Here is a 26,563-nt window from a genome sequence, read left to right on the forward strand (position 1 = left end):
CATGATCCGTCTTTGAGAACGGGGGTTTACGGGGGGTTTTATGGGGTAAAAATAGGTTTTTCCCATTTTTGACTCAAAAAACATAAAATTTAGCAATTTCTTTCCAAACCATTTTGTAGAGATTAAAAAAACAAATAATTTAGTATATTGAAGTGTTATTATGCGCCTAATGGTTACGGAGAAAATTCAAAAAAATTTAAATTTTAAATTCCCATGTTATTCTTATGGAGAACAAGTAAACTGTTGTAGTTTGCTTGTTTATGAACACATTTTGATCAAATTTGGAAAATGTTTTTATTTATTACTAAGTATTAACATTTTACAAAAAAAAAGTTTTACCCTCCCTGATGCAGCAAACCTAAGTACTTGATAAACTAATTCTATTTAAATATGAAATAAATTTTATATTTTTAAGTAGACATTTTAGTGTATATCCAATCAGGCAAATGGAAATTCGCTTAGTCTGCAGGTTTGCTGCGGTGGGGGTATTTTTATATATGTTTTTTTATTGTAGTCTAAACTAGGGGCCATGGCCCCTAGTTTACAGGGTCATACAGGCCACTAGTTTTAATTATTTTTGTATTGCATTATGACCATTCAAATATTACAAAGAGTGTAATGAATATTGCAACTTTGGGAAAACGAATAATCTAGTTCCAGGTAATTAAATCCAACCGAATTGGTAAAACTATTGATTATATATTATCATTGATTAAAAAGAGTAGGTCTACTCTTTAATCTGTGATGTCTCCCCTGTATAATCGATGGTATCATTGACTGACTGCAGTGTCTGTCCATCTGACAGCAGGAAACTGAAGTCACTGGAACAAGTCGAGGTTAGGTAGGTTAGCTTGCGTTTGCTGTTTTCACACAGCCACTGTCGGTAGTTTTAGCTTTAGGTTTTTAAAATAATGGTAAAAGTATAATATATTACAGAGGCAGCCAATTTTTTGCACAAAAATGTATATAAGTTAGAAATGTGAGTTGCCATACTTAACGTTAAATCAAATCGCATCAAGAATTCACATCCAAACAAACAAAAACTTGGCATGGCGTTGACAATATTTCGTGATATTGAAGTATGAAAAATAAAATGTCATTAGATACTGTTTGATTAAAACTCATTTCAGTTATTTCAAATTATAAATTTTGTATATTTAGACCCAAAAAATGTTTAAGGGAGGGGGGCCTGGCCTAAAACTTCTCTTATCACGTGTACTAGTGAAATTACCTGCTGTCAAGTGATTCTTGTGTGGTTTCGATCCTCATGGGGTCATCTTCAGGTGGACGTCGTCATCTTCACTTTGTTCTTGCGAACACGTTGATTAAAAAAAAAAAACATTTGAGTCATAGTTTTTCAAAACACAAAAAATGGCCAATAACTATTACCTATCGGTCAAGCAGCGGGCGACACGGAAGTATAGTCTAGACTGACTGCTGCATGTCGGTGTCATTGTTTCCTTGTCCCCCACCCCTTATCTTTCTAATCAGGTGCACGCTTTTGTTTGTATCCATCTACGACTATTTTTAATTGTTTTCTCAAATATAATATTAGATGCGAAAGAGAGCTTGTCATTCAGAACATTTTGTGGGTCCTGTTTTACAGCTTTACAGTATATTTTGAACTCCTCAATTGTTGTCACCCGAATGGTTATTTATTGAATTTATGGAGAATTTTTCTAAATGATTATCGATGTCAGTGTAGCTGTGGTTGTTATCAATCAAATCTCTTCTCTTATCAATTGAATGATAAGTGATAAGCTGAGGTTACACTTGCCTCCAGGTTCCAATTACCACTAACCCATTTCAGCATAACAATATTTTCATCCAAAGAACATTTCTTTGATTCCCTAAGAGTGGGGGATGATAAAAAAGAACAGGTTTCAAGTAATGGACAATATGCAACGTTTTATCACAATTTATTGAAAATGTTTGTACAGAAATAAATATACAACACTGCCACTTTAACTTGACCAATCATACATAAGCAGAGTAAGGTTGACTTTAGAAGAATCATTATTGATAAAGTTTGCACATCTAGTAAAACCAATCTTCTTTCTCGTAGTATAGTTTAATTTCAGTCTTTTTAAATTTAAAAACTGTTAAAATAAAATGGTTGTTTCGTAACAATTAACAACATACCCTTGAGCAAGTAAATCGTGCAGACTTCCTCTGACAAATGTTTTCGGCAAATAAAAACAAAAACCAAAAAGTACAACCTCAATCAATGTAAAGTTAAAAGTTTTGGGAAGATTAATAAATTATATCCTTACCCTACACTTCCTATAGCCTATTAATATCTAAAAAGTCACTAGATGAGACAGTCCACAATGGTTTATAACAGTCTAACAAATTCACAAGCAGTTATAAGTACTTAACTAATTACCACTGACATTGTATTGGTTGTCTTGTTGACCAGTCTTTCACTTGAATAATAGGCCTATTGTTTTACATAACACTCCATTTTTAAACAAAGTCAAAAGAGTTGATTTAAACAATTGAATTGTTTAAGATTTGATCGTTTCATTTTGTAACATAAAAGTGAAGTTAGGCCTATTGAAATGTTTGTGGATTAATGAAACATGTTGTATGTAGAACAATGATTAATAGAATCTTATTAAGACCAAAATGATTATTTGAACTGTATAATAAAGGTGAACAAAGATATAACCTTAAGAGATACCACAATACAACATAGTCTGTAACTTTCCATCAACTAAATTAAATGTTATCAGACACAGGATATTAAATAAGATGTTTTAAGTTACCCTGCACATCTGCATTATCAATAATTTGATTACTGTGCACTACTGGCAAACAATCTTAAATACATTGGGTCACTGTAAGCCACCTATGGAGATACCCATGGCGGCCCATGGTGTATGTGGGCCAAGGAAACCACATGCACTTATTACTCTGCATTGAACAAGTTAATAAAATAAATTATTGTAGATACTACATAAAAATATGGTTACATGACTAGAGTGGGTGGTCTTTTTTCATAGAGATACCGGATTAAAATATTCTTTTAAAAATATAATCGTAATTTATAATTAATAATTGTTGCTTGGTTGCTGTGATTTAACGAAGCCACTAAAGATAGTGGCATACGTTTTGGTAAAGGTGAGAACAAAAAAAATAATGTCTTGCAAAAATGCAAATATTAGGCAATACGATTAATTTTAAAATATAGGCACCAACATAACACCCATCCCAATATTCAATGCCCAAAAACATTGTTTTCCGCAACTAATATTATTGTAGGGAAATAGTTAAGATACTATTGCTACTAGTGAAGACCTTACTTAAGTTTGGAGTCAATATACTCTAGATACTCCTTACTAACAACTGTTAGAGTGGCACCAGACACAACTCCAGCAGAGACAGCAAGCAGCTTGTTGTCTGGCAGAATGTTTCTCAGCACGGCCCACAGCAACACTGATCCGAACGTGAACAGCAACGATCCACATGCACTGAAAGTAATATTTTAGTGTGAGACATTAACTTGTTTGTCCAGCCCACTGCAATAGGCTACGGATCCAAATGTAATCATCAACGATCCACATGCAGTTAAAATAATATCTTAGTCAATGTAAAGCATCAACTTGTTTGGCATCCTGTTTCACACATCCCGTGATTTCATAGAACTCCATTAATTTATTGCTTTGCTTGGCAAGTCTGAACAAATCATACAGACATGAAATTGTTTAGGATGTTGTTACAATTTACCATGGTAAGCATGAGTGGTTTAGTCATTAATAGTTGCTTACCACTATCTATGAAAAACATGTGTTGCATTAGTTAGGCTACTAATAAAGAATTTTTGGAGAAAGCAGAATGGGAACACCGATTCCCATTGAACAATGGTAAGCAGACAAAAGAGTAAACATTTTAAAATACATGCAGTAATTTGACAACTGAGAGGACATAATACTGACAAAAAATGCTATTGCTGAGAATATGCTACTGAAAATGTGTGCTACATTAGATTCTACGTACTAGGGTAAGTATAAAGGATGCTTACTAATATCAATTACATTTCCATTAAATCTAGAAAGTTAAAATTTGTCATTCAATATTAGCTAAGCTAGTTTAATATCTTTTGCTAGGTTTGTGTATGATTCTAGGTTAGTTACACACCATCAGTGATCAAAACAAAGAAATGACTTTTTTAAAGAAGTTCTAAATAATAATAGGCTAGGTCAATAGGGAATACAGGATAGTACTAGGAAGCTAGTGCAAGAAATTAACAAACCCATGTCTCTCGTTTGGTGGAATTAAGTACATAGGCCTACCTGTATAAAATTTGTTTCTGTTTGGGAGCTGATTTGACCAGTTTAGTGTTTGCCATGTAAAGTCCTGTACCAACAACTGAGCCTAAAAGAAGGAAGTTTGTGACGTCTCGCTTCGGTGATATCCTGTGGTAAAAAAACAATAAGAATAAGAGTAATTCCATAGGCCATACCATTCCTACAATTGAGATGTATTAGGAGAACATCCAACAATTATGCAGTGTAATATTATTTAGGCCTGACATAATGAATATCAAATTTTCTTTCATCGTTCAACCTTACATTAGGGGCTCAGGAAGGTTTTCTTTATGTATTTTATATTTTTTGATTAAATAGGCCTATACGGTAAGGATGAGCATCGATAATAGAGGTTTTCGAAAAACATCTAAAATGTTTTTCTATCCATATTCAAGGTTTTTTACATGGATGGTAAGACACCAATGTTTTTGGTTAATTATCGTAGGCTAATACTGAATTGATGTTTTTTCCAAAACTAAATTTAGTTTTAGCCAATTTCTCCTATAGGGAAGTAGCTATTAACTGGAGTCACCGTTAATAACAAATTCACAAATCATTTAACTAATGATGGTGTTATTGGCCACTGGGGACCTCAAAACGAAAAAGTAAATCGGTCCCGGGTTCAGGTCTAAGGATGAGACCTACGGTAATAGCTTATTCCCTATATGGGAAATTCGCTAATAATCCCTATATGGGAAATCCGCTAATATTCCCTATATGGGAAATTTGCTAATATTCCCTATATGGGTAATTTGCTAATATTTCCTATATGGGAAATTCGCTAAAAACCATCCATTTTCAATGTTTGCCTTAAAAACATTGTTTTTGCCCTGAAAACATCTAGGCCTATGTTTTTGCTATGATGTTATTGGTACAATGGTACAACGATGGTTAATACTATATGTTATCATCGATGGTGAACATTGATTTTTTCCTATTGATGCTCATCCCTACTAACTTAGGCTATACGGTTTTCCTGGGTCTTGGCGCCTTAAAACCAAGGCAGACGGTGCGCCGCGCCTTTTTACTGGAAGGCTAGACTATCAGTGGACTCTATGGTTGGTCATTTCCATCCAATTGGTTTACAGATAAGCCTTCTAAGTTTTTTTTTGTACTTTCCTGTTAAAGGGAACATTCACTATTATCAATGATTTCTTTCCGATCTATCGATATTAATTTTTTTGTTTGATCTTAGATAGTTCTATTAACAAATTGAAAGTTATCATCTGACAACTAGGCCTACGAAAAATAAATATTGTTCAGTATCAACAAACAATAAAAAAAATATTTTATTGAAATGTAACTGTTCTAAACTAGCCAAACTTGCTGTAACATTTCAAAATTCTGTTTGATAGCCTATCCCCCATATGCCTTTTCTGTTATCAAACCGAATTTTGAAACGGTAACTTAGCCTACAGCAAGTTTGGTTAGCTAACTTATAGGTTAGTTTATAATAGTTTCATCTTTTAATCCAATATATAGGCTATTATTTTTGCCTAAACAAGATTATTAAGTAGTTCTTGATCATATTCTCTAATACAAGCTATAACTCAATAACTCGGTTAAGTTATTGAACCAAGTATAACTTAGACATATTTACTATGTCTGTTTGTCTGTCCGTCTGTAATTTAAATGAGTTTGAAGATATTAAAACAGGTGGAATATAGATCGTAAAGGAAAACAAAATATGGATATATTGAAAAGGGTAGGTGTATGGCTCTGGGGAGTGGGATTTTTTGACCGGTATTTATCCCTATTCAGGGAAACTTTTACAAACATTTGGTCACTTTCCTACCTAATCATCCATGATAATGAATGTTCCCCTTAACAGGAAAGTAACGTTTTTTGGCAAACTTACAATAAGTAAGTTTACCTACTCCTAAGTATCAAACTTATAAATAAGTTAGGTTATAAATAAGTTATAAATAACTTATAAATAAGTTAAGTTAATAAAGTTATTAATACTAATTTAAGTTAATTATGATAATAAAACTAAGACACTACTACCATAGACAACAAGAATTAAATATAGACTGTCAGCCGTGCTGCGGTTACCATGGTTACCATAGGTTCCGGCACACACCGCTGTAGTTTACGTAGCGCGTACGCCGTAACTACATGGCGCTCCAAGCGGTGTGCGCCAAACCGCAGCACAGCTGACGGTCTATATTTAATTCTTTTTGTCTATGCTACTACCTACGCGCACGGGGGTACACAAGACCCCAATGAACACAGTACTGGTCACAAGCATGCACGTGGGAGTATGCCAGACCCAGGGTGGTGATAACAGGTCAATGACTCGGTCAAGACTAACTTACATAACAACCCTACGGCCAGATGTTATGCTATTTTAGGCAGCTACTGTTATGCTAACCAGGGTTTCGGTAGCCTACTTATTCAGGACCCAGAACCCAGCTTAAACGTTCTAAAATCACTTTTAAACTATTCTAGGACATCAATACTACATCTTTATTAAAGAATTTTTTGGCGCCGAGGCCTCGTTTTATTACTAATTAAATATATAAACAATATTCCCAACTCACTAGGGGGCCGGTGGGAATTCGGGGTTTTGGGTGGGGGAGATAAAACGTGGTTAATCATGGGCAGAAAAGGGTAAATCGACGGATAAAAGGGTAATTTATTGGTAACTAGTGTCCCTGTTGCTCGATTTCGAGCAATTGTTAAGTATTACAGGCGTTTAACAGTCATAAATTCTGATGACTTTAAAAGATTCGACTCAAAGATTGTGGAAATATGTAGGCCTACTCAAGATGTACATAACAGATCGATATAGGCCTAATCAACATTTCTTGTAAATATCTTATAATTTTTCAAAAGCTGATCTTGTTTTTTAGTGTTTTCTACAAAGACCCTACTCATAGCCACATAAGGTTGTCCGTAATTACGGTTATGGATAAAAAAAAAAACTTCATTTCTATTTCTTCTCCTTGCCTTGGTGGTGTTCTATGACTTTCCTATGTTTCCATAGTTTGTAAATCGGCTCTTTCAATGATTACTAAGAAATGCAGCACAGTATTAATTCAGATTTCTTTTTAGTATATCAAATTGTACAGGCTCTCTCGCTTTTTTCCATTGTAATATTTACGCCAACCCAAATTCAAATAGTAAATATTTCATTTCAACCAAGTCAGTAAATGTTTGTAGCAAACTGTAAAATTAGCAAACTTATTGACTGATTACAATTAACATATGTTCTTCTCACTTTTAATTTCTGACAACAGCTGGAGTTCCATAACAATTTTTGTTTTCCATGATAATCTTATGGAGAAATATGAAACTTTAATGGGCCCCAGGGCCTCAATCTCTAATTATTTCCCAAAAAAGATAGTTTCCTGCACAACTTACGCTCTTTCCAATGACACCAAAAACATGTCAATCGGTTCAGTTGGAGGAATAATTGTCATAAAAAACCTGCTTGCGTATTAAATAAGTATAGATTACCCAGCAAGAATGGAAAATTAGACGGTTCTTTGCCGCCGACGACGACGAGCAGAGCCGGCAGAGACAGGAAGACCATCAGAATTGTATTGTACTATATTATTATGTAAATAAAAACAATAACAAAGTAAAAATAAAGTTGTTTGTTTATTTCATCCTATATATTTAGTCAAATAATGGCTTTAAAAATATTTAAATAGGTCAATAAAAAGTGGTGTAACATGGGGGCGAGAGGTAAGCGTAAGCTCCTCAGGGAGGGGGAGCTGTCTATGACAGCTCCTCCTCCAAGACCGCTGTGAGTCGACTTTGTTCAGCAAAATCGTACTGTGCTATGCACAGCCTGCAAGGGTTGCCTCTGCACTCGCTGAAGGCAGCGGATCTAGCGCTGGCTGTGTCGTGACTAGACAGCCCTAGGGTAGGGAGCGGCTGCTCTAGTACTGGCCTTGGGCGGAGGTGACAATCACCAATCTGGCCAAGGCCCAGATAGCTAATGTTACCGACAACTGTTATAGGTATGGTGGTACATAATGATGATTTGGACTTGCCTTCAGATCACATGTCCAAAAAATACTCCTTTGGAAAGCCTTTCAAAGTACTAATACCAGATAGGAAGGATTGGTCTGGCGGAAAAGGACCCATACCCACAGGTGATTTAGAATGCTATACTGATGGTTCTAAGATCAAAAATGGGGGCACTGGAGCAGGTGCGCATTGGACAAATGGAGGCACTGGTATTTGTCTTCCCATGGGGGTGTACCCAACTGTTTTTCAAGCGGAGGTCACTGCCATTCTGGTTTGTGCTCGAGAACATCTTAACAAAGACATCAGAGACAAAACAATCAATATCTATACTGATAGTCAAGCGACCTTAAAAGCATTAAACTCTTACGAATTCAACTCCAGGCTCGTGTGGGACTGTCTTGCTTCTGTGTCTGAGTTGGGTAGGAGATATAAACCTATATGACCTTAAACGCTTTGCTGGGTGCCAGGACACTCAGGCATAAAAGGTAATGAAGCTGCAGATAGATTGGCAAATACTGCCTCTGCGACAACAATGATAGGCCCACAACCCTTCTGTGGCATCTCACGAAACAGTGCATGTTCTGCGATTGCGTAATGGGCCAAGGAAAAGCATCGCAAACGCTGGGTCGATGTTCCCCTTCTTAGGGTCAGCAAGCTTACTCTGTTTAGGCCTTCTAAAAAGGTCGCCTCTGACCTCTTGAGACTAGACAGACGAAGAATTAAATTAACTGTTGAACTGATAACTGGTCATGGGAGATTCAGGAAACATCTACAACGGATGGGCTTATATGATGGTGAACCGATCTGTAGGTACTGTGATAGGTCAGAAGAGACAGCTGATCACTTACTCTTTGATTGTAACGAGCTCTCTGACGCTAGATTGATAACTCTTGGAAATATGGCTAGAGGTAGATATCTTCCTGAGGATGAACTAATTGGGAAGCTACAGGCATTCAGTGGGTGCCTTAACTTGTAGGTCAACAAGAAAGCAATTGTCTAGGGTGTGCAATAATTCGATTTCGGATGAAGTGTTTTAAGGTCTCGACCTGCCCCTGCTAGATAAGATAAGTGGTGTAACATCTATCACCTGTGTGAATAGCCTATCCTTACCTCTAAAAACGTGAAGTTAAGTTTTCAGTCTTCTTTTGTTTAAATATTGACAGTTTTATTCATTGAAAGTTCATTAAAAACGTACAACGATCTTAACTCAATTATATTTTTACATTCAAAACATCAATTAAATATATAAAAAGACCATAACCTATTTCCATGTTTGTTTACATTGAAAAATAAAATATTTTAGAAACGATATATTGAACCGAATCTATGTCGATATGTCTGAAGACATAATGTTAGGAATAATTAACATAGGCTAGATAAAACGTTCCTCAAGGAGTGTGGAATTAATAAATAAATAAACATACCGTATCTATGGAATTAACCAACACAAGTTGTTACTCGTTTACCGTGTTTACAGTAGTTCATGTTGGTGACACTGGGTGCGCTGGTGTCTACAAAATAAATTTATAGGGTTTTTTAGTTTCATGGTTTGTACTATACTGTTTGGTTGTATATCTGGGTAACGAGGGGTTTCTTATAAAACCGATTTATGAAATCATACAGCAACTTTGGTTGGTTTGGTTAGTTAAGTTTAGAACGGTTTTATTTCATAATGAACAATTATTTTTTCCTCATGAAATAGAACAGCAAGTTTGGTTGGTTTGGTTGGTTTAAAACAGTTTCATTTCATAATGAACAATTATTTTTCCCTCATGAAATCAAACAGCAAGTTTGGTTGGTTTGATTAGTTTAGAACAGTTTCATTTCATAATCAACAATTATATTTCCTCATGAAATCATACAGCAAGTTTGGTGGTTTGGTTAGTTTGGAACAGTTTCATTAATTATTTTTTCGTCATAAAATCATACAGCAAGTTGGATTGGTTTGGTTAGTTTAGAACAGTTTCATTTCATAACCAACAACTATTTTGTTATCAACAAGTGAGTGTTCATAAGATCTACATGTTTAAATCTTAACTGCAGTACTTTGCTATTGAAACCGGGATTTTACGGGAAATACAGAGGGAATTGAGGTTAAATTGAGAGAATTTTAGGGGTAATTGTGGTACAGTGACCTGTAACTGCAACTGCATTGCTATTGTTCAAGTGGTTTGTGGTAAAACAGATGATGTAATTGTGCAGATTTCCGATTGGCTGATGGTTTCTTTCGTGCTGTAATCTGATTGGCTGGTGGTTTGTTTGTTAGTTGTTTGTTTAGAACTGTCTCCATGACTCCATGTTGTTAGTTCAAAGTGAAGTAGTGACAAAGGAGGACGTAGCTCAAATTTGTGATTAATTTTCATTCTGATTGTGCCGGAAAATCGCGTTTGGACATTATGTAGAAAACGGGGTGATTCCTGGTGAAATATGTAGATACCTATCAATATGTATTTGTTGGACAAAGTGATTTTAATTTTCATTGTAGGCTAGTTGCTGGTCGGCTATCGGCAAACCAAAGACATGGTGCTCTCCGTGCAGGTTTTGGGCTTATCTTTGAGTGAGACAGCAGTAAATTATATGTCGAGTGCATATTCCATGTGAATTTTTCACATCGATGTAGTGAATCCAACATTCTTGAAGTGTGGAATTGTGTAAAATTGGTGTAAGTTATATTGAGGTTTTGGAGGAACCGTTGTTAGGGTCGGTTTTATTAAATGCCAGTCAATATTTGGGACTGGAATTGCTATTCCCTAAATTATTATCCTATGCATAGTGATGTGGGCCGGGCATATGCCCAGTGGGCGGGTCGTTTATAAATGGGCATATGCCCGGGCATTTGCCCAAAGCGATTTTAAGCGCCCAAAAACTGGGCGTTTATAAAAAGTTCAGTTTAAGGTGCAATACAATAAAACCTGTAATATATTCAGTGTGGTATTTTAAATAAATATTTTTCTAAATTGTTAAATAAAATCTTATTTACTGATCAAGCAGGTTTCTACTCTGTAATTCATAAATATGTGCATAAGATAAATTTATAATGTCTAATTAATTAAATTTAAACTTAAGTATTAAGGTTTTGTTAGTAAAACAAGTGCTTTTTAACCACAATGTAAATTTCCTAACATAAAAAGGCAACTATAAAATTATTTTTATTCATATATATATATATATATATTTTCAAATATGTATATGTATACATATGTGTAGGCTACATTATATGTATACATATAATGTATGTGACCTGTAACTGCAACTGCATTGCTATTGTTCAAGTGGTTTACATAATATATACATTATTAGTGTATACATTATATGTATACATATAATGTATGTATATATTATATATTCACAAATTCTACTGGAGTTAGGGCTATTTATCAAAATATACTAAATATACTAATTTTATAAAATCAATTAGGCCTAGTACAATTTCATTTTAAAATTTTTTTAAATTTGTATTAAAAGAAAAGGGTAAGGGTACTAATTGTTTTTATCAAATTATTGGTGGATGTGTAACTATTTTATGCAACAGATGTGAAGATTAAAATGTTTCTATTTTGTGTCCTCTTCCCGTTGCAAAGCACGGGTACAACAGCTAGTTTTAAATACAAATAAACCTATGAAGTTATTTTCAGTCTAAATTATTTCCTCTTGTTGACAAAAGAAAAGTGTTGACTCTCTAGTACCGTACTGACTTCCTACCAATATAATTAAAATTATACATGTAATTATTTTTTTATATAGACTATTATGTAAATATCTAATGTTAGAGGTTTAAAAAGTTGACTAGAAGAGTAGTGTTCAATTTAATTTCCATTAATTAGGTTTATTAGCCTTTAATTGGATAAACGCCCGGCGCTTATGGATTTTGGGCGGTTATTTGGGCAAATGCCCTGGGCATTTGCCCCGAGATTTAAACGCCAGGGCGTTTTACATCACTACCTATGCAAAACTTCATTTTATACACTTTTTACACAATTTCACACTTCAGGAAGTGTTTTTAAGCTGGGTTCTGGGTCCTAAATTTACGGACATTATATTGACAACTTTAGCCTATATTATTGATAAGGCCGAGACAACTACCTGACATCCCCCATGTCAAGGAATTCCAGCTTTATCAGTAACCCCACAATCAATTTCTCAAAACTATGCTAGAGGATTCATTCATTGGCACAGAAGTACGATATGAACCGACGCGACGTGACAAAGGAAAAATCAAACTTTGAGATAAAACATGAATGTACTCATATGTGAATTGTAACTAAATTACTTTCAATATTTATTAATTACCGTACTGTATTTTCAAAAAAAATATTTAAATTTAATAATTAAATCTAAGGCTTACCTTACGATCCAATTTAATATATAGTGGAGACCTAGGTTTCTACGTCGAAACGTTATCGTCAGTCCTTTGTCTCATAGGTTAGCTAAACATTTTGTTTGCCATCTCTTGCTTGAGATATTGTCGATTTGGTGTAATTTGTACATACATTGGTCACATTTAAATATTTACAAAGACATATATAGAAACAACACAGATACATGGCCATGATCTTCGTCTTCATCAAACCTAACCTCCGAAATTGGGATGTGATGACTTTCGCTTCTAGCAGCATGGTCTTATCACTCCATAGAGTTATGTATTTTGCAAACAGGTGTTTGATAATACTGTATTGTATTATTTATTTTTAATTTCAATTAATGTATCAAACATGATGTTAGCGGCGAAGTTTCTTTGGTCATTTAGTATGAGGGATGGGTCTGTTTTGGTAGCGTTATATATATGAAAATGTTCTATTGTATTTAACTTGTTGCTTTTGGGGGCTTTATGTAAGATCTCTAAGTTGGCATCTATTGAGGTGTAGGAATGGTTTTCTGAAATAAGATGTTCGGAATAGGTTGATGGGCTGGCTGAATTCTTTCTGGGGAGATGTTCTTTGAAACGCTGGCGGAAACTTCTGCCCGTTTGCCTGATATAAAATTTGGGGCAAGAGCCACAGGTTAATTTGTAGACCCCCGTACCTTCGTAGTTGTCTACAGTTGTCATTTGCTTTTTATTTAGCAAGCTCCCGAGGTTGTTAGTCGATCTGTAGGCAACTTTGAGTCCCTGTTCTTCTAAGATTTTATGGAATGAATTGTTTATTTTTCCGTGGTAGGTAGTAGTCACAAATTCCTTGTTAGCTTTGGGCTCTTGTTTTCTTTGGTTTCGTTTTTGTTTCATTAAAATCTTTGAGATAAGGGTTGGGTGATAACCATTGTTAACCGCTATTTGTTTAATGATGTTCATCTCTTTATTATAGTTCTCTTCATTAAGTGGGACATTTGTAAGCCTATAAATCATACTATGGAATGCTGCGAGTTTGTGTTGGGTTGGATGGTTTGAATGGGCATGTATTACGTGGTCTGTGGCCGTTGGTTTTCTATAAATATTAAAGCTGAAGTTGTTTTTTGTTCTGGTAATGGTTAGGTCTAGGTAGTTGAGGGATTTTTTAGATTCTATTTCTAGGGTGAACTTTAGTTTTGGGTGGACGTTGTTCATGTATTTCAGAAGGACATCGAGTTGTCTTTTATTGCCTTGGAATGCGACTATGATGTCGTCAGCATATCTGTGGTATTCTAGTATTTTAGAGGTATGTCTGTTCTTCTCATCATTCAGGATTTCGGAATTTTCAATGTGGTTTAGGAAAATTTCGGACATTACTGCTGATAGGGGGGAACCCATGGCTAGACCTGTGTTTTGGGAAAAGAATTCGTTATTATATTCAAAGTAGTTTTGTTCCAGGACTGTTTCTATTAGGTTCGCAAGGTCGTTGATGTAGGCGGTGTCTCTAATTCCCTGTTGTACTAGATTTTTTCTCAGTATTTCAATTGTTTCTTTTATAGGTATGTTTGTATAGAGGTTCTTTACATCAAATGATGCTAACAAAGCTGTTTCAGGAATTTTGGTGTTTTTTAGTTTATTTATCAAATCTAGCGAGTTTTTTAGGGATCTATCATTGCTCAGTTTTATTTCTTGGCGGATTATTCTGTCAAGTAGTTTTGAAAGTCTGTAAGATGGAGAATTAATGGAGTTTACCAGTGGTCTAATAGGTTCTCCAGGTTTGTGGAGTTTCGGCAGTCCTCTGAATTTTGGAGCATTTGGTTTGATTGTTCTGCAATGATATTTTTGGTTGTCTGCTAATATTGCTAATACCTACCACGGAAAAATAAACAATTCATTCCATAAAATCTTAGAAGAACAGGGACTCAAAGTTGCCTACAGATCGACTAACAACCTCGGGAGCTTGCTAAATAAAAAGCAAATGACAACTGTAGACAACTACGAAGGTACGGGGGTCTACAAATTAACCTGTGGCTCTTGCCCCAAATTTTATATCGGGCAAACGGGCAGAAGTTTCCGCCAGCGTTTCAAAGAACATCTCCTCAGAAAGAATTCAGCCAGCCCATCAACCTATTCCGAACATCTTATTTCAGAAAACCATTCCTACACCTCAATAGATGCCAACTTAGAGATCTTACATAAAGCCCCCAAAAGCAACAAGTTAAATACAATAGAACATTTTCATATATATAACGCTACCAAAACAGACCCATCCCTCATACTAAATGACCAAAGAAACTTCGCCGCTAACATCATGTTTGATACATTAATTGAAATTAAAAATAAATAATACAATACAGTATTATCAAACACCTGTTTGCAAAATACATAACTCTATGGAGTGATAAGACCATGCTGCTAGAAGCGAAAGTCATCACATCCCAATTTCGGAGGTTAGGTTTGATGAAGACGAAGATCATGGCCATGTATCTGTGTTGTTTCTATATATGTCTTTGTAAATATTTAAATGTGACCAATGTATGTACAAATTACACCAAATCGACAATATCTCAAGCAAGAGATGGCAAACAAAATGTTTAGCTAACCTATGAGACAAAGGACTGACGATAACGTTTCGACGTAGAAACCTAGGTCTCCACTATATATTAAATTGGATCGTAAGGTAAGCCTTAGATTTAATTATGTTCAATAACGATCCAGAGGCTATATCTCCAAATTAAATTTAATGAAATATAAATTAGTGAAGAAGAAAAACTATATTCTAAAATAATATTCTAAAATTAAATAGTGTCTAGGTAGGAAATATTTCTTTTGTACTGTCCAGTGTCCAGGTGTGAAGTAGCATTGTTGGAAGGAAAGCTAAAGAAAAGGAAGAAAATGTGCTTGTGGTGGAAGATATAGAGAGAGATGGATGTGGGAGCCAAGTCTCCAGTGATTTAAATATTCAAAAGTAAAAATTAACATTCAGAATACATATAAATATTGAATATAAAGAGACATAAAGAAGGAAGATAATCACTATTCAACAAAAATTGGTAATATCAACTTAAATTAACACTTCAAAAACTCATCATCAATTTCCAACCACCATCACACCATTGTGAATTGACTAAATTCAAGTGACTTTCAAATTAAGAACTTACGAGAGCACGCCCCGTGGTCGAAAAATCGACCAAAAGTATGTTTTGTGCAAACTTCTCTATTTTCACCCCACCCTGTAAATAAAACATGTGATTGGAATGTCTTCCATTTGTTTTGATTTTCTGTTTATATTTTGTTGTTATTTCGTCATCACCATAGCAACCCATAAGAGCCATGTTAACTTTTTAAAATTTCAAATTCATTTTTTGTGGTTATTTTTGAGCCTATTTTAATTTATAAAGGGATTCTGCACACCTACAGGAAAATAGCTTTCTAACGGTATGCGTAGATTTTCCCTACGATACACACGAGCTGAGAAAAAAGGTTTTAAAGAAACATGCTTGCCTATTAATATATCCCTCGGAGTGTCACGTGTTTTGGCCTTAATGTCAGCCTATTTTTTGCTCATTTGCAAGGTTTTATTAAAACTGATCTGAGAAGCTTAAAAACAATGTTAATTATACTGTTCTATATACCATTTTGTTTGGAAAATCTTGGGCTTCAATATTATATATAAAACATAAGGAAGATTTAAAAAAAAAAAAATTTTTTAGGTAAAAAAATGTATAATTTCGAAAATTTTCAAAAAAAAATAAGTTTGCGCTCAATGAAATTGTATAAATTATAGGCCTATAAATATTTGAAAATAGCCACTTTGTTCTAAATTTTATGAGGATTACAAATCTATAATAATATAAGGAAGTAGATTTGCAAATAAAAAAGTTATGGGCAAAAAACAGATTTCAGTACATAGCGTTTAGCTAAGAATGCATAGCCCAACCATAGCTAGGAATCTGGCTGATAATTTACATCAATATCACTACCTACTTCTTCAGGATCATCAACCAGCACTTCAAAACCACTTAAATCTTCTTATAATGCACCACGTATATCACTACTTTTTATTTTTAACACTAAAACAATGATAAATGTAATAAAACACATCAGTCATCGGTCCGAGGGTAACCTAGCTGTTTACAAATACACGCACGTCAGCTCAGTCAGCTGTCTGCTACAATATTTTCGGAACTAAAATGAATAGTGCTTAGAGACAGACCTCTGGAGAAAGCTTAGAATATTACGGACAGAACGATACCTAACTCAATCCAGTACAGTCCGATTCAGTTAGTCATAGAGCCTTCGCCGTAAACAGTGTTCGCGAGTCGCTGCAGCGACGCACGACACTATACAAAGTGCGTTACGCGTCGCTGCAGCGACGCATGACACTCGGAGGGTTAAAGATAGATAGCCTAAATTTTTTTGACTCTCATTATTAGCCTATCTCATATTATTTAGCCTACTTTAGTAGGCCTACTGTATAAATTAAGTTAATTAGCCTATCAGAATTTCATACCCGGCACGAACCAACCCCTAGATTAAGATTGTTACTCTCCAAATTGTTATCTAGCCTAGCCCATTAAAAAACCTAGACCAAAATATAATTTCACTGTCATAGCCCAATGAGATTGTTGTAATAGCTATAGAACATAAATACATTTTATTGTAACTTTATTGTAATTTTATTATCTAATTTAAGTAAATTCATATTTTGAAATCCATTAATAAAGAGGAGTAGGTTGCAACTTACACTGTAACGGATATACCTCCCTTTGAAGTTAAAACGTGTCTTCTCAACAAACAGATATTTTTTTCAAACACTGATGAAGTCGCGGAAGTGTTTAACTACAAGATCCACCAATACGATTTAAATACTATAGGGATTTTTTATTTCACAGTTCTAAATCAACCACTTGAAGGATTTTCATGATTTTTGTGTTGAAAGAAAGATAATTTTGAGAACTAGGGAATGTTGACGCCATAATTTTAGTTTAGGCTTTCAGTTTTTTAGAAATTAAGTTTTAAGTAAATTTTAAAAGTCTAGCAGCCAACGCTAACATTCTACTCTAGCTTTTGGTATAATACCATTTGCTTATTTATTTTATTTATTTATTAAACACCAACGGCAAACACCATTTTACATTAAGTAGTTACAAAAAATATTATAAAGATATAATAATTAACAGAGGAGTAACAATGTATAAAAAAAATATAACAATGTATAAAAAATATAACAATAACAAAACATAACAATGAATATATCAATAACAAGAATACAAACAAAATAGATCACAAATATTAACATGAGAAAAATCAACAACAAAGGAATAACAACAACAATGCTTTTATGGTGTACCCTCAAGGATGCTGTCAGCCGCATTACTTCTAGGGAGATAGCACAATCTGAGATGGTGAATGGAGTATCAAATGAAGGTACTGGCAGCTCGTCAAGGGACGCATGAGAGTAGACGGACGAGAAATATTCGGCAAACAGTTCACACATCTCATGTGGGTGGGAAACCTCAGTTGGACCATGTTTAAGGGAGCAGGGCATGGAAGATGTTCGATTGAGATTCTTCACAAAACTCCAGAAGATCTTGACATTAGTGGAAATGGTAGTATTAACATGGTTGACGTAGCTCAAACGACAATCCCTGGATACAGCCCTGCATCGGTCCCGAATGACGCTAAAGTTGTGGTAGTCAATCAAGTTGAGAGATATCTTATATTTCTTGTGAAGCGTCTTCTTCAGAATAACAAGTTCCCTAAGCTCTTTGGAGAACCATTTTGGAAAGACGGAGGGACTGACAGACTTCCAAGGAGAGTGAGATTTGATGAGTTCGCTGAGTTGACTGCAAAAAGTGGAAAATTGAAGATTGACATCGCTGCAATCATAGTCGAGCTGAATGGCTCCGTCCTGGAGGTCAATTTTAACCTTTTCAATGTCACATCCTCGAATGTTCCTGATGAAAGTAGGGTGCTTTGGGCGCTCGATCGATGGTTCAAGGATATCTGCAGAAACACACAAGCTAGGATGGCAGGGTTCTTGGGCAAGGAGGGGGTCATTAGCATGTGACACGGTAAAGACGTCGGATGACCCAAAGATCAAGTCCAGCTGAACTCCTCTATCATTCACCACATCACTGATCTGATTGACACCAAGATGTGCAGCCAAGTCCAAAATGATATTGACCGGTGGAGTAGCAGTTGACAGTTCGGGGTGAATCCAGTTGAAGCCTGGTAGATTGAAGTCACCAGCAATCAGTATGTGGTCATAGTTGTGGTAGACGGACAATACTTCCACTAGTGACTCAGCAAACAGAGAGTAGAGTCTTGTTTGAGCTTGAGGAGGGATATAGGCTGCACAGACAACTATCTTGCAGCTGGCTGTAAGTTTAACAAGAACACATAGTGCCTCCACTGGTAAATCGGGCTGTACGATTTCGGATAAAAAAATAGTCTTGTGGACGGCAATCAAAACACCCCCACCATCCTGCTTGCTACTAGTTTGGGGCGAACGATCCTTTCGGTAGACAACGTATCCATCAAAGCCAAGTTCTGAAGAAGTAATAGTGGGATTCAAGTTTGTTTCGGTAAATATAATAATTTTATGCATGGAGATAGGGACAAGGGCATGCAAAGACGTGAGTTTGGAACGAATCCCATTAACATTTTCATACAAGAAGGAAAAGTGTTCAATGCCGTTGGTGCTTAGTCGTTTTTTGACTGGACAATTTTTGGGATTCCATTACTATATTTAATGGTGAGATTTCCTTCACCAGACTCAGTTCGACGGGACAGCTCAGCTCTAAGTTTTTTTAGATGCTCAACCTCATTATTAGTTCGGTCGCGGCTAATAGAAGTTTTGGAGAAATTATCTCCAAGCCCTTTTAGAAAATCCTTAGTAGCAACCTTGGTGATCACACGAACAGAAGCCTCACAGCCAACAATAACTTTGATTGGACGGGGTTTGCCTCTTCACCCCTTCCCAACACGAAAGAACTTGAAGGAGTTCACATTTAAACTTGGTTCAATTGCCGTGAAAATGACTTTCAGGTGTTCCTTATCATCCATCATTCTGTCCTCGGCCGTACTCTTTGTGCTCTCACGCAACCCAAAGACCATAACATTTTTGGCCCGGAGATTTCTTTCATTAATTTCTTCAATGGTGGAGGCAAGACAGGAATCAGAAGAGGAGTGGCTTTCAAGCTTGGCTAATCGTTCGCCATGTGTATCTACCATTGTGGAGGCTCTAGCCAGGTTCTGGGATATGGAATCCACTTTATTTTCGACAGAAGTCACCCGTGGTTCCAAACTTGATAAGGAGCTCGACACAGCAGACACCTCCGCTCTAATTTCCGCCACATCTTTAGAAATGTCATCAATTTTGTTCACTTTACCAAGCAGCTCATCGAGCTTAGATATGACGGAAGTCATTTGCACGGAAAGTTGAGATATAGGGGTGCTGGAAAAAGAGACACAGTCCATACGGGAACACGACCATTTAATATTGCCATCGTTGCCCAAGCGGTTGTATTCAGTTTTATTCATTCTTATGCATTCACGGTGAAACCATCGTTTGCAATCCCCGTCACACTCCAGTCCGTCTTCAGAGTCAAGGACTGCTTTAACACAGACAGGGCAGGTGACAGACATGATAACGCCGTTGATATAGTATAGAATAGTTTTAGAACAGCACAACCAAGAGGCTTGATTGGCAAAACGATGAGAAGCGCGTCCTTCAATGACGATATTCAACGTACCATATTGATGGCTACTCAATTCACCATCGGTTCCTCATATAGTATTGCAGTATTCTTGGAGTTGACAAAATCCAGAAGGCTGTGGAATATGACAGACGCAGATTCGTTTGCTTGGTTGCTTGGTTCAGTTCCTTCGTTCCACCGTTCCACAAAGAAGTGAAGTAGGGTTATGTATGGACGACAAATTTGGCAGAATAGGGCTGGACCAATTTGGGGGAATAACACGTAGTTAGATGAGGTAAATAGAATGTTAATGGTTTAGTACATTCATCTTACTTCCAGATTTGCGATCCAATGCAATTTGTTGGCAAACTAAACGTATGTTATAAATAATTAAACAGATACGATATCACAGTGCAAGCAAGATAAATCGTGATTACTAGCCAGCAGACGAAAAAAGAGCTTAACGTAACAGCTGTAAACAATCAGCGTTTTCGTCACAAATTCAGCATTTTGGATGATTTGAAATGACATACGTAGAATTGACTTATTTATAGGCCTACTATGTGTAATGCTAAGTTAATCATAGATAAGTTCATTTATTCAGTAAGAGGATGAGAGTTTAATTAAATATAGCCTACATAGTAAAATACTAGATGTTCTAATTTATTTTTTTGAGCAGTCTTAAAATATTTAGTTTGTTTTAGGTAGTGCAATATAATTTGTTATAAACTAACAGCTAACTTAGGCCTAGTTAAATAAAATAATATTCCATTGAACTATGAGGTAAGTTTATTTAGGCCTACTCTGTGATTTTGTCATTAATTGATTAGGTACCTATAGGAAATAAGTAAGATTCTATGACCATTGCTGTAGGCCTACCTATACGAATCGAAGCTCACGAATCTTCAAAAGAAAGCTTATGATCATTATTGTACCACTCAAATTTTTGAGGAAAGGTTGGGAAAATAACAATGAAAACGTGTTTTACCTAATTCATCTTTGCAGCTTTTTCTTTACTAGGCCCTATACAACTTATTTATTCCGTATAGGTGCCTCCAAACAAATTTTTAATTTTGATATCTTACTTTATAGTTTTTTACCTCCTGAATCCAAATATAGGCCTAGCATTATTTTTCACTGCTGATAAATATTTCTCAAGATATCACCGTAAAAGCATACAACATTACAATAAAAAAGGTAGGATGGATAACATTCACAAGTGGAATGAACTGTGGGTAACTAAGCTGACTTTGTTTTCAACCACACGACAAGCAACTGGAAGTAACAACTTTTGAACTTTATTAACTTACTCTGATTCTATCATCGGCATTATGCCTAGAGACGTCATTTTACTTCACTACAACTAGAACTCAAAACAAAAATACTCATACGTGCTGTGTAGTGCTAGCCTGCTTAACCGTTACAAGTCCAGGTTAAGTGAAGAGAGTAATATGGTTGATGAGAAGAAGAACATTGTTGATTAAACATGATAACATCGTTGTAGAAACATTTCAAGTGATTCTGTAGTCAATAATGTTTTCTGTAAGTTAATAGGAATTTCGCCACATTAGATGGACTGGTGGACTAATTACATGTAGTTCTTATTTAGGCATGTCAGGGTGGTAGGTCGTGCTGTATGTGAATTGGTGACTGCATTAAGTGTTTTGAAGTTAGGTTGGATTAGGAAGGTAAAGTTTATGTTATAATGTATCGAGTTAATAATTTGAAGTGTTTTTTTCAGGATTTTAATTTTACAAAAAACAGTCTGGAGGCGACATAAACTAACTAAGTTACTCGATACATTATAACCTAAACTTTAACTTACCTCTAACTTACCTTCAAAGGACTTAATGCAGTCACCAATTCACATAAAGCACGACCTACCACCCTGACATGCCTTTACTGACACCAAAAGGAGTTTGCTTACATTCTAGAGGTTTGGTTAGGTTAGGTTACTGTTAGAATAGCACCATTTTATTATGTAATTTTTAAACAGTGAAATATAAATCGATAAATCATTAATAAGGATAAAATACTGGTAGGCCTAACAATAATACATTTTATTAAATGTGTTAACTTATTGGTCTTAGAAAGTGAAAAGAGTAACATAATCAGGTGATTTTCATATTGCAGAATCAGAGTTAGCTAATTAAAGTTGTCACTTCCATTTGCTTGAGTATGATTGAAAACAATCAGCTGTTGGCTTACTTAACCCATAGTTAATTCCACTTGTAAATGTCATCAATCCTACCTTGTTTATTGTAATGTTGTATATTATTACAGCGTAATATTATATTATTATCAACATATCTTGAGAAATATTCATCAGCTGTGGTATATTTATGGTATATTTGGATTCAGGAGGTAAAAAACTATAAAGTAAGATATCAAAATTAAAAATTCGTTTGGAGGCACCTATAACTTACGGAATAAGTTAATTACCAAATTTTTAATTGCTTAAACTATGCTTGAATTAAGTTAGTAATAGACACGCTAAGTTATATACGGTTTTAATGGACTGCTCTATTCCAGTACGTAGGACGGGCCAACAGCTCGTACTTGTAAAATTATGACATTACCATAGCCTATGTGGGAGTAGGTCTTATGTCATACCACCTCATGTGCATTTAAGGGTTAGGTAATTATTGCGACGAACGTGACCATGAGAACCTATATAGATTTATATATCACAAGAAACTAGATTTATAGCTGAAAATAATGCTGCAACAATTTTTCCGCGCTCTCAAATATTAACGGAGTTACGGCAGTTTTAAGTTTTATTTACCTTTGTAAGTCTACTGACTAGTCTATTTTAATTGACGATATTTCCTCACCAGAAACTTTATATAACTATCAAATTTATGTAAATTGTAAGTGATTTTAAGTAAATATTAGACTCACACTAACAATCAATAAGATAATTACCGCAAACTTATTAATAATGATAATGATAGTTTGGGAAACAAGATAGGCTAACTAAGTTGTACAAAGGTTGTACGCAACTACTCAAATGAATGGAATATGGTTAGTGGCGGCGGCGGAATGATGGATTTGAGAAAATCCAGTTCCAGTAATCCAATCTACTCCACAAAATAGGCCAACATTGTTACTTTAACCATGTAGCTTTTATGCAGTTTTAAATCCTTATAGAATAAGGATGTTTACGTAGGCATACTTCTAAAGCCTAACAACTACTATTAAAAATACACTAATCAACAAAGGTAGACTCACATTCCATTCTAAAATCTGAAGTTTTTTACATGTCTAGTTCATGTTGGTGACACTTGAGCGCTAGTGTCATAACACTTTGTTAAATATTATCAGAAAGTACTACAATATTATTTAATATAGTAATGAACTGTGCTTTACATTTGGTTATATAACCAGGGGATGAGTGATTGTGTTATTGACTTAAATAACACGTTGATTAGTCTATGAATACATATTATTTTTAAAATTAAACTATTCTAAACTAACCTAACCAAACCAAACTTGCTGTAACATAAAATATAAGTATGATGACAGAAAAGGCATGTGTAGAAAGCAAGTCGGTCTTTATGCGGATTCGTTCGCATTAAGTCCAAGCTTGCAGCATTTTTGAAATCATTATTCCGTTGTGTATAACACACTATTTTAATGGCACAACAACTGCATGTGTGTGATATAAATTATCAGCTCGGTTCACTATAACCTACACTTTACCTTCCTAATCTAACCTAACTTCAAAACACTTAATACAGTCACGAATCCGCATAAGCCCGACTTGCCTTCCACACATGCCTAAATAAAATCATTCTGAAAAATTATTCAGTGCCATGTTGTTTCTTAGATGTTTGTAGCATAATGTAGGCTAGATAAAGGAAATCAAAATGTCAAATTAACTTAATGTACTTAGTTAATATTCGTGGCCTCGGAGACATTTTTGCACTGTTATTTCCAGGTAAAAAGTGAGTCTTCTACTTTAATCATTACTTATAATTAACGTAATATATCAAGTATCTGGAGAGAACATTTCATAGGCTTATAAATAGGTTAGGTCAAACAAACAAAGTAGCCTAGGCCTACAGGTAAATAAAAATTAAAACAGCCGTAACTCCGTTAATATTTGAGAGCGCGGAAAAACTTTTGCACCGTTATTTTCAGCTAAAAATCTAGTTTCTAGTGATATATAATTCTATATAGGTTCCCATGGTCACGTTCGTCACAATAAATACCAAGGGGGTAATGATACATAGGCTAAACAGTGAGGGCAATTATTGTTTTGAAACATTTTACTCCATGCAAACACTCTAGAGTTCAGCTGTTTTAGCTGTAAATGGGCAGGTTAAAATGAAAATGGCCAATTCCAGTGTTGCATCAGTCAACCTAGGTTAACCCAACTTAGAAATAACATGTTTAAAAGAATATTTAACCACTCATTTCCATTAAATAGACTAGGCATTATTTTATACCACTTCCTATTTTCAATAAGCAATCTAATCCAAAATTAGAATTTATTGTTCGAGGTAAACAAAAATAACCAATGCACAATCACCCGGCATTTATACCAACTTAGGTAAAGGCCTATAGGATGTAAAATAAAAGTCAAGGCGTAGGATAACAATTTAACTTACTTAACCATCCAGTTTGGATTCATGACGTTGATTGCGAGAACACCATAATTAGCAACACCGAATAGAGGAGCGTAGTGTTCTAATATATTAGATTTTGTTAAAGGTTTAATTCCGTACTTTTCCATGGTTGATTGAACCGAACTGCTCGGAGAAGACACGGCCATTTATTTCACTGCCTCGCCTCTTCTTCTTCTCCTCTTCCTCTTCTCTTCTGCTTTGCTGCTGGGTCTGACCATAGATAAAACCAAAGATTACATATGTAGCATAATTATGTAATCTTTGAATGTTTTATCTATGATAAAACCATAGATAAAACATACGGTGGTTTGGTTAGTCTATGGTCTGACCTGACCGGTGGGGCACACGGGAGGGACTAAGGCTAACATATCTTGTAGTGTCAGCGTTCGCCGCTAGAACCGCTAAGTTGAAAAAATTTAATTTTTTTTATTTTTAGTTATGAAATTAACTTTTTAACTATAAAATATTGTTTTAAAATTATAAACTAAATTTTTAATTTTTAAAATAAAACTGTCACAACATAACCTAACCAACCAGACTTGCTGATAATATAAAAACTGTATAAGACAAAAATCGTATTAATGATTACTTATAATTTTTAATAAATTATAAAATTAATTTTAAAATTTAATATTATAAAATCAAACTGTCATAACCTAACTTAACCAACCAAACTTGCTGATATGAAAAATTTGTTGACAAAAAGTTAGTGCTACCAGCGGGATTCGAACCCGGGACCTCCTGAATACCAAATCAAACCGCTACAAACTATGCCACGAACGCCGCTGAAAACACTTCGTTTCGTTACGGTAATCCTGTTGCCTCAAGAGTAGAAATTACCCACTAGGGATATGACGTCACTACACCTTTAGCCTTAGTCCCTCCCGTGTGCCCACTCCCTGACCTGACCATAGACTAACCAACACAAGGGGAGTATGTTTTATCTATGGTCTGACTTAAGGGAGGTACGATTGAGGCATTAGTTTAAAATTCCTCCGTGAACAGCGCTGTAGTAGAGAGCATTTTGGCAATGAAGGTATACTAATCGCAAAAATAGTTCTGTTCATAAAATAAAATTATAAATGCCTCAAATTCAATTTTATAATTTTTTTATTATAAAATTACTATCATAACCTAACCGAACTAACCAAACTTGTTAAAAATGAAATAATATAAAAACAGTTTATTAATAGGAAAAAACAATTCTGTTCATTAAATAAAACTAGAAATTGCTCAATTAAAATTTTATAATGACTTAATAATAAAATTAAACTGTCATAGCCGAACCAAACCGACCAAACTTGCTGAAAATGAAAAAATCTTAGTCAAAAAGTTAGTGCCACCAGCGGGATTCGAACCCGGGAATCTCAGCATAACAGCCCGGCACGCTTACCATTAGACCACCGAGGCCGGTAGCTGTAAACCGTATTGTTACGGCAATGGTGTTCTCTCAGCTAATGAGAAGCCCACAGCTGTCATCGTAAGCTCATCTATACCTCCCCTGAGTAAATACCTTTGCTGCTTGCTCTGGTCCTAGTCCAGTCCAGAGGCACCCAGAGGTCCCTGCCCTGGTGTTTCAGTTTCTGTTCTGTCACTGTCACTCACTCACTTCAC

General features: G+C 35.2%; 1 protein-coding gene across 1 annotated transcript; it reads right to left on the reverse strand.

The window, feature by feature from the left end:
* Nucleotides 1-1,903: 1,903 nt before the first annotated feature.
* Nucleotides 1,904-25,161, reverse strand: LOC128983215 (uncharacterized). The gene is made up of 3 exons (XM_054402427.1): nt 24,932-25,161; nt 4,296-4,418; nt 1,904-3,473 (listed from the first exon to the last, which is right to left on the reverse strand). The coding sequence occupies exons 1-3, from the start codon at nt 25,093-25,095 to the stop codon at nt 3,302-3,304; spliced, it is 459 nt and encodes a 152-aa protein (XP_054258402.1). The 5' UTR covers nt 25,096-25,161; the 3' UTR covers nt 1,904-3,301.
* Nucleotides 25,162-26,563: the final 1,402 nt, after the last annotated feature.

Source organism: Macrosteles quadrilineatus, unplaced genomic scaffold (genome assembly GCF_028750875.1).
Source record: "Macrosteles quadrilineatus isolate MER2022 unplaced genomic scaffold, UCM_ALF_1.0 Scaffold_1__1_contigs__length_201487025, whole genome shotgun sequence".
NCBI lineage: Eukaryota > Metazoa > Arthropoda > Insecta > Hemiptera > Cicadellidae > Macrosteles > Macrosteles quadrilineatus.

Coding starts and splice junctions, on each gene's coding strand:
- LOC128983215 (XM_054402427.1), bottom strand. CDS start 25,095: ATGGCCGTGTCTTCTCCGAGCAGTTCGGTTCAATCAACCATGGAAAAG. Junction 4,419..24,931: donor AATCCAAACTGGATGGTTAA/GTAAGTTAAATT, acceptor TTTTTACCACAG/GATATCACCGAAGCGAGACG. Junction 3,474..4,295: donor CAGAAACAAATTTTATACAG/GTAGGCCTATGT, acceptor TATTACTTTCAG/TGCATGTGGATCGTTGCTGT.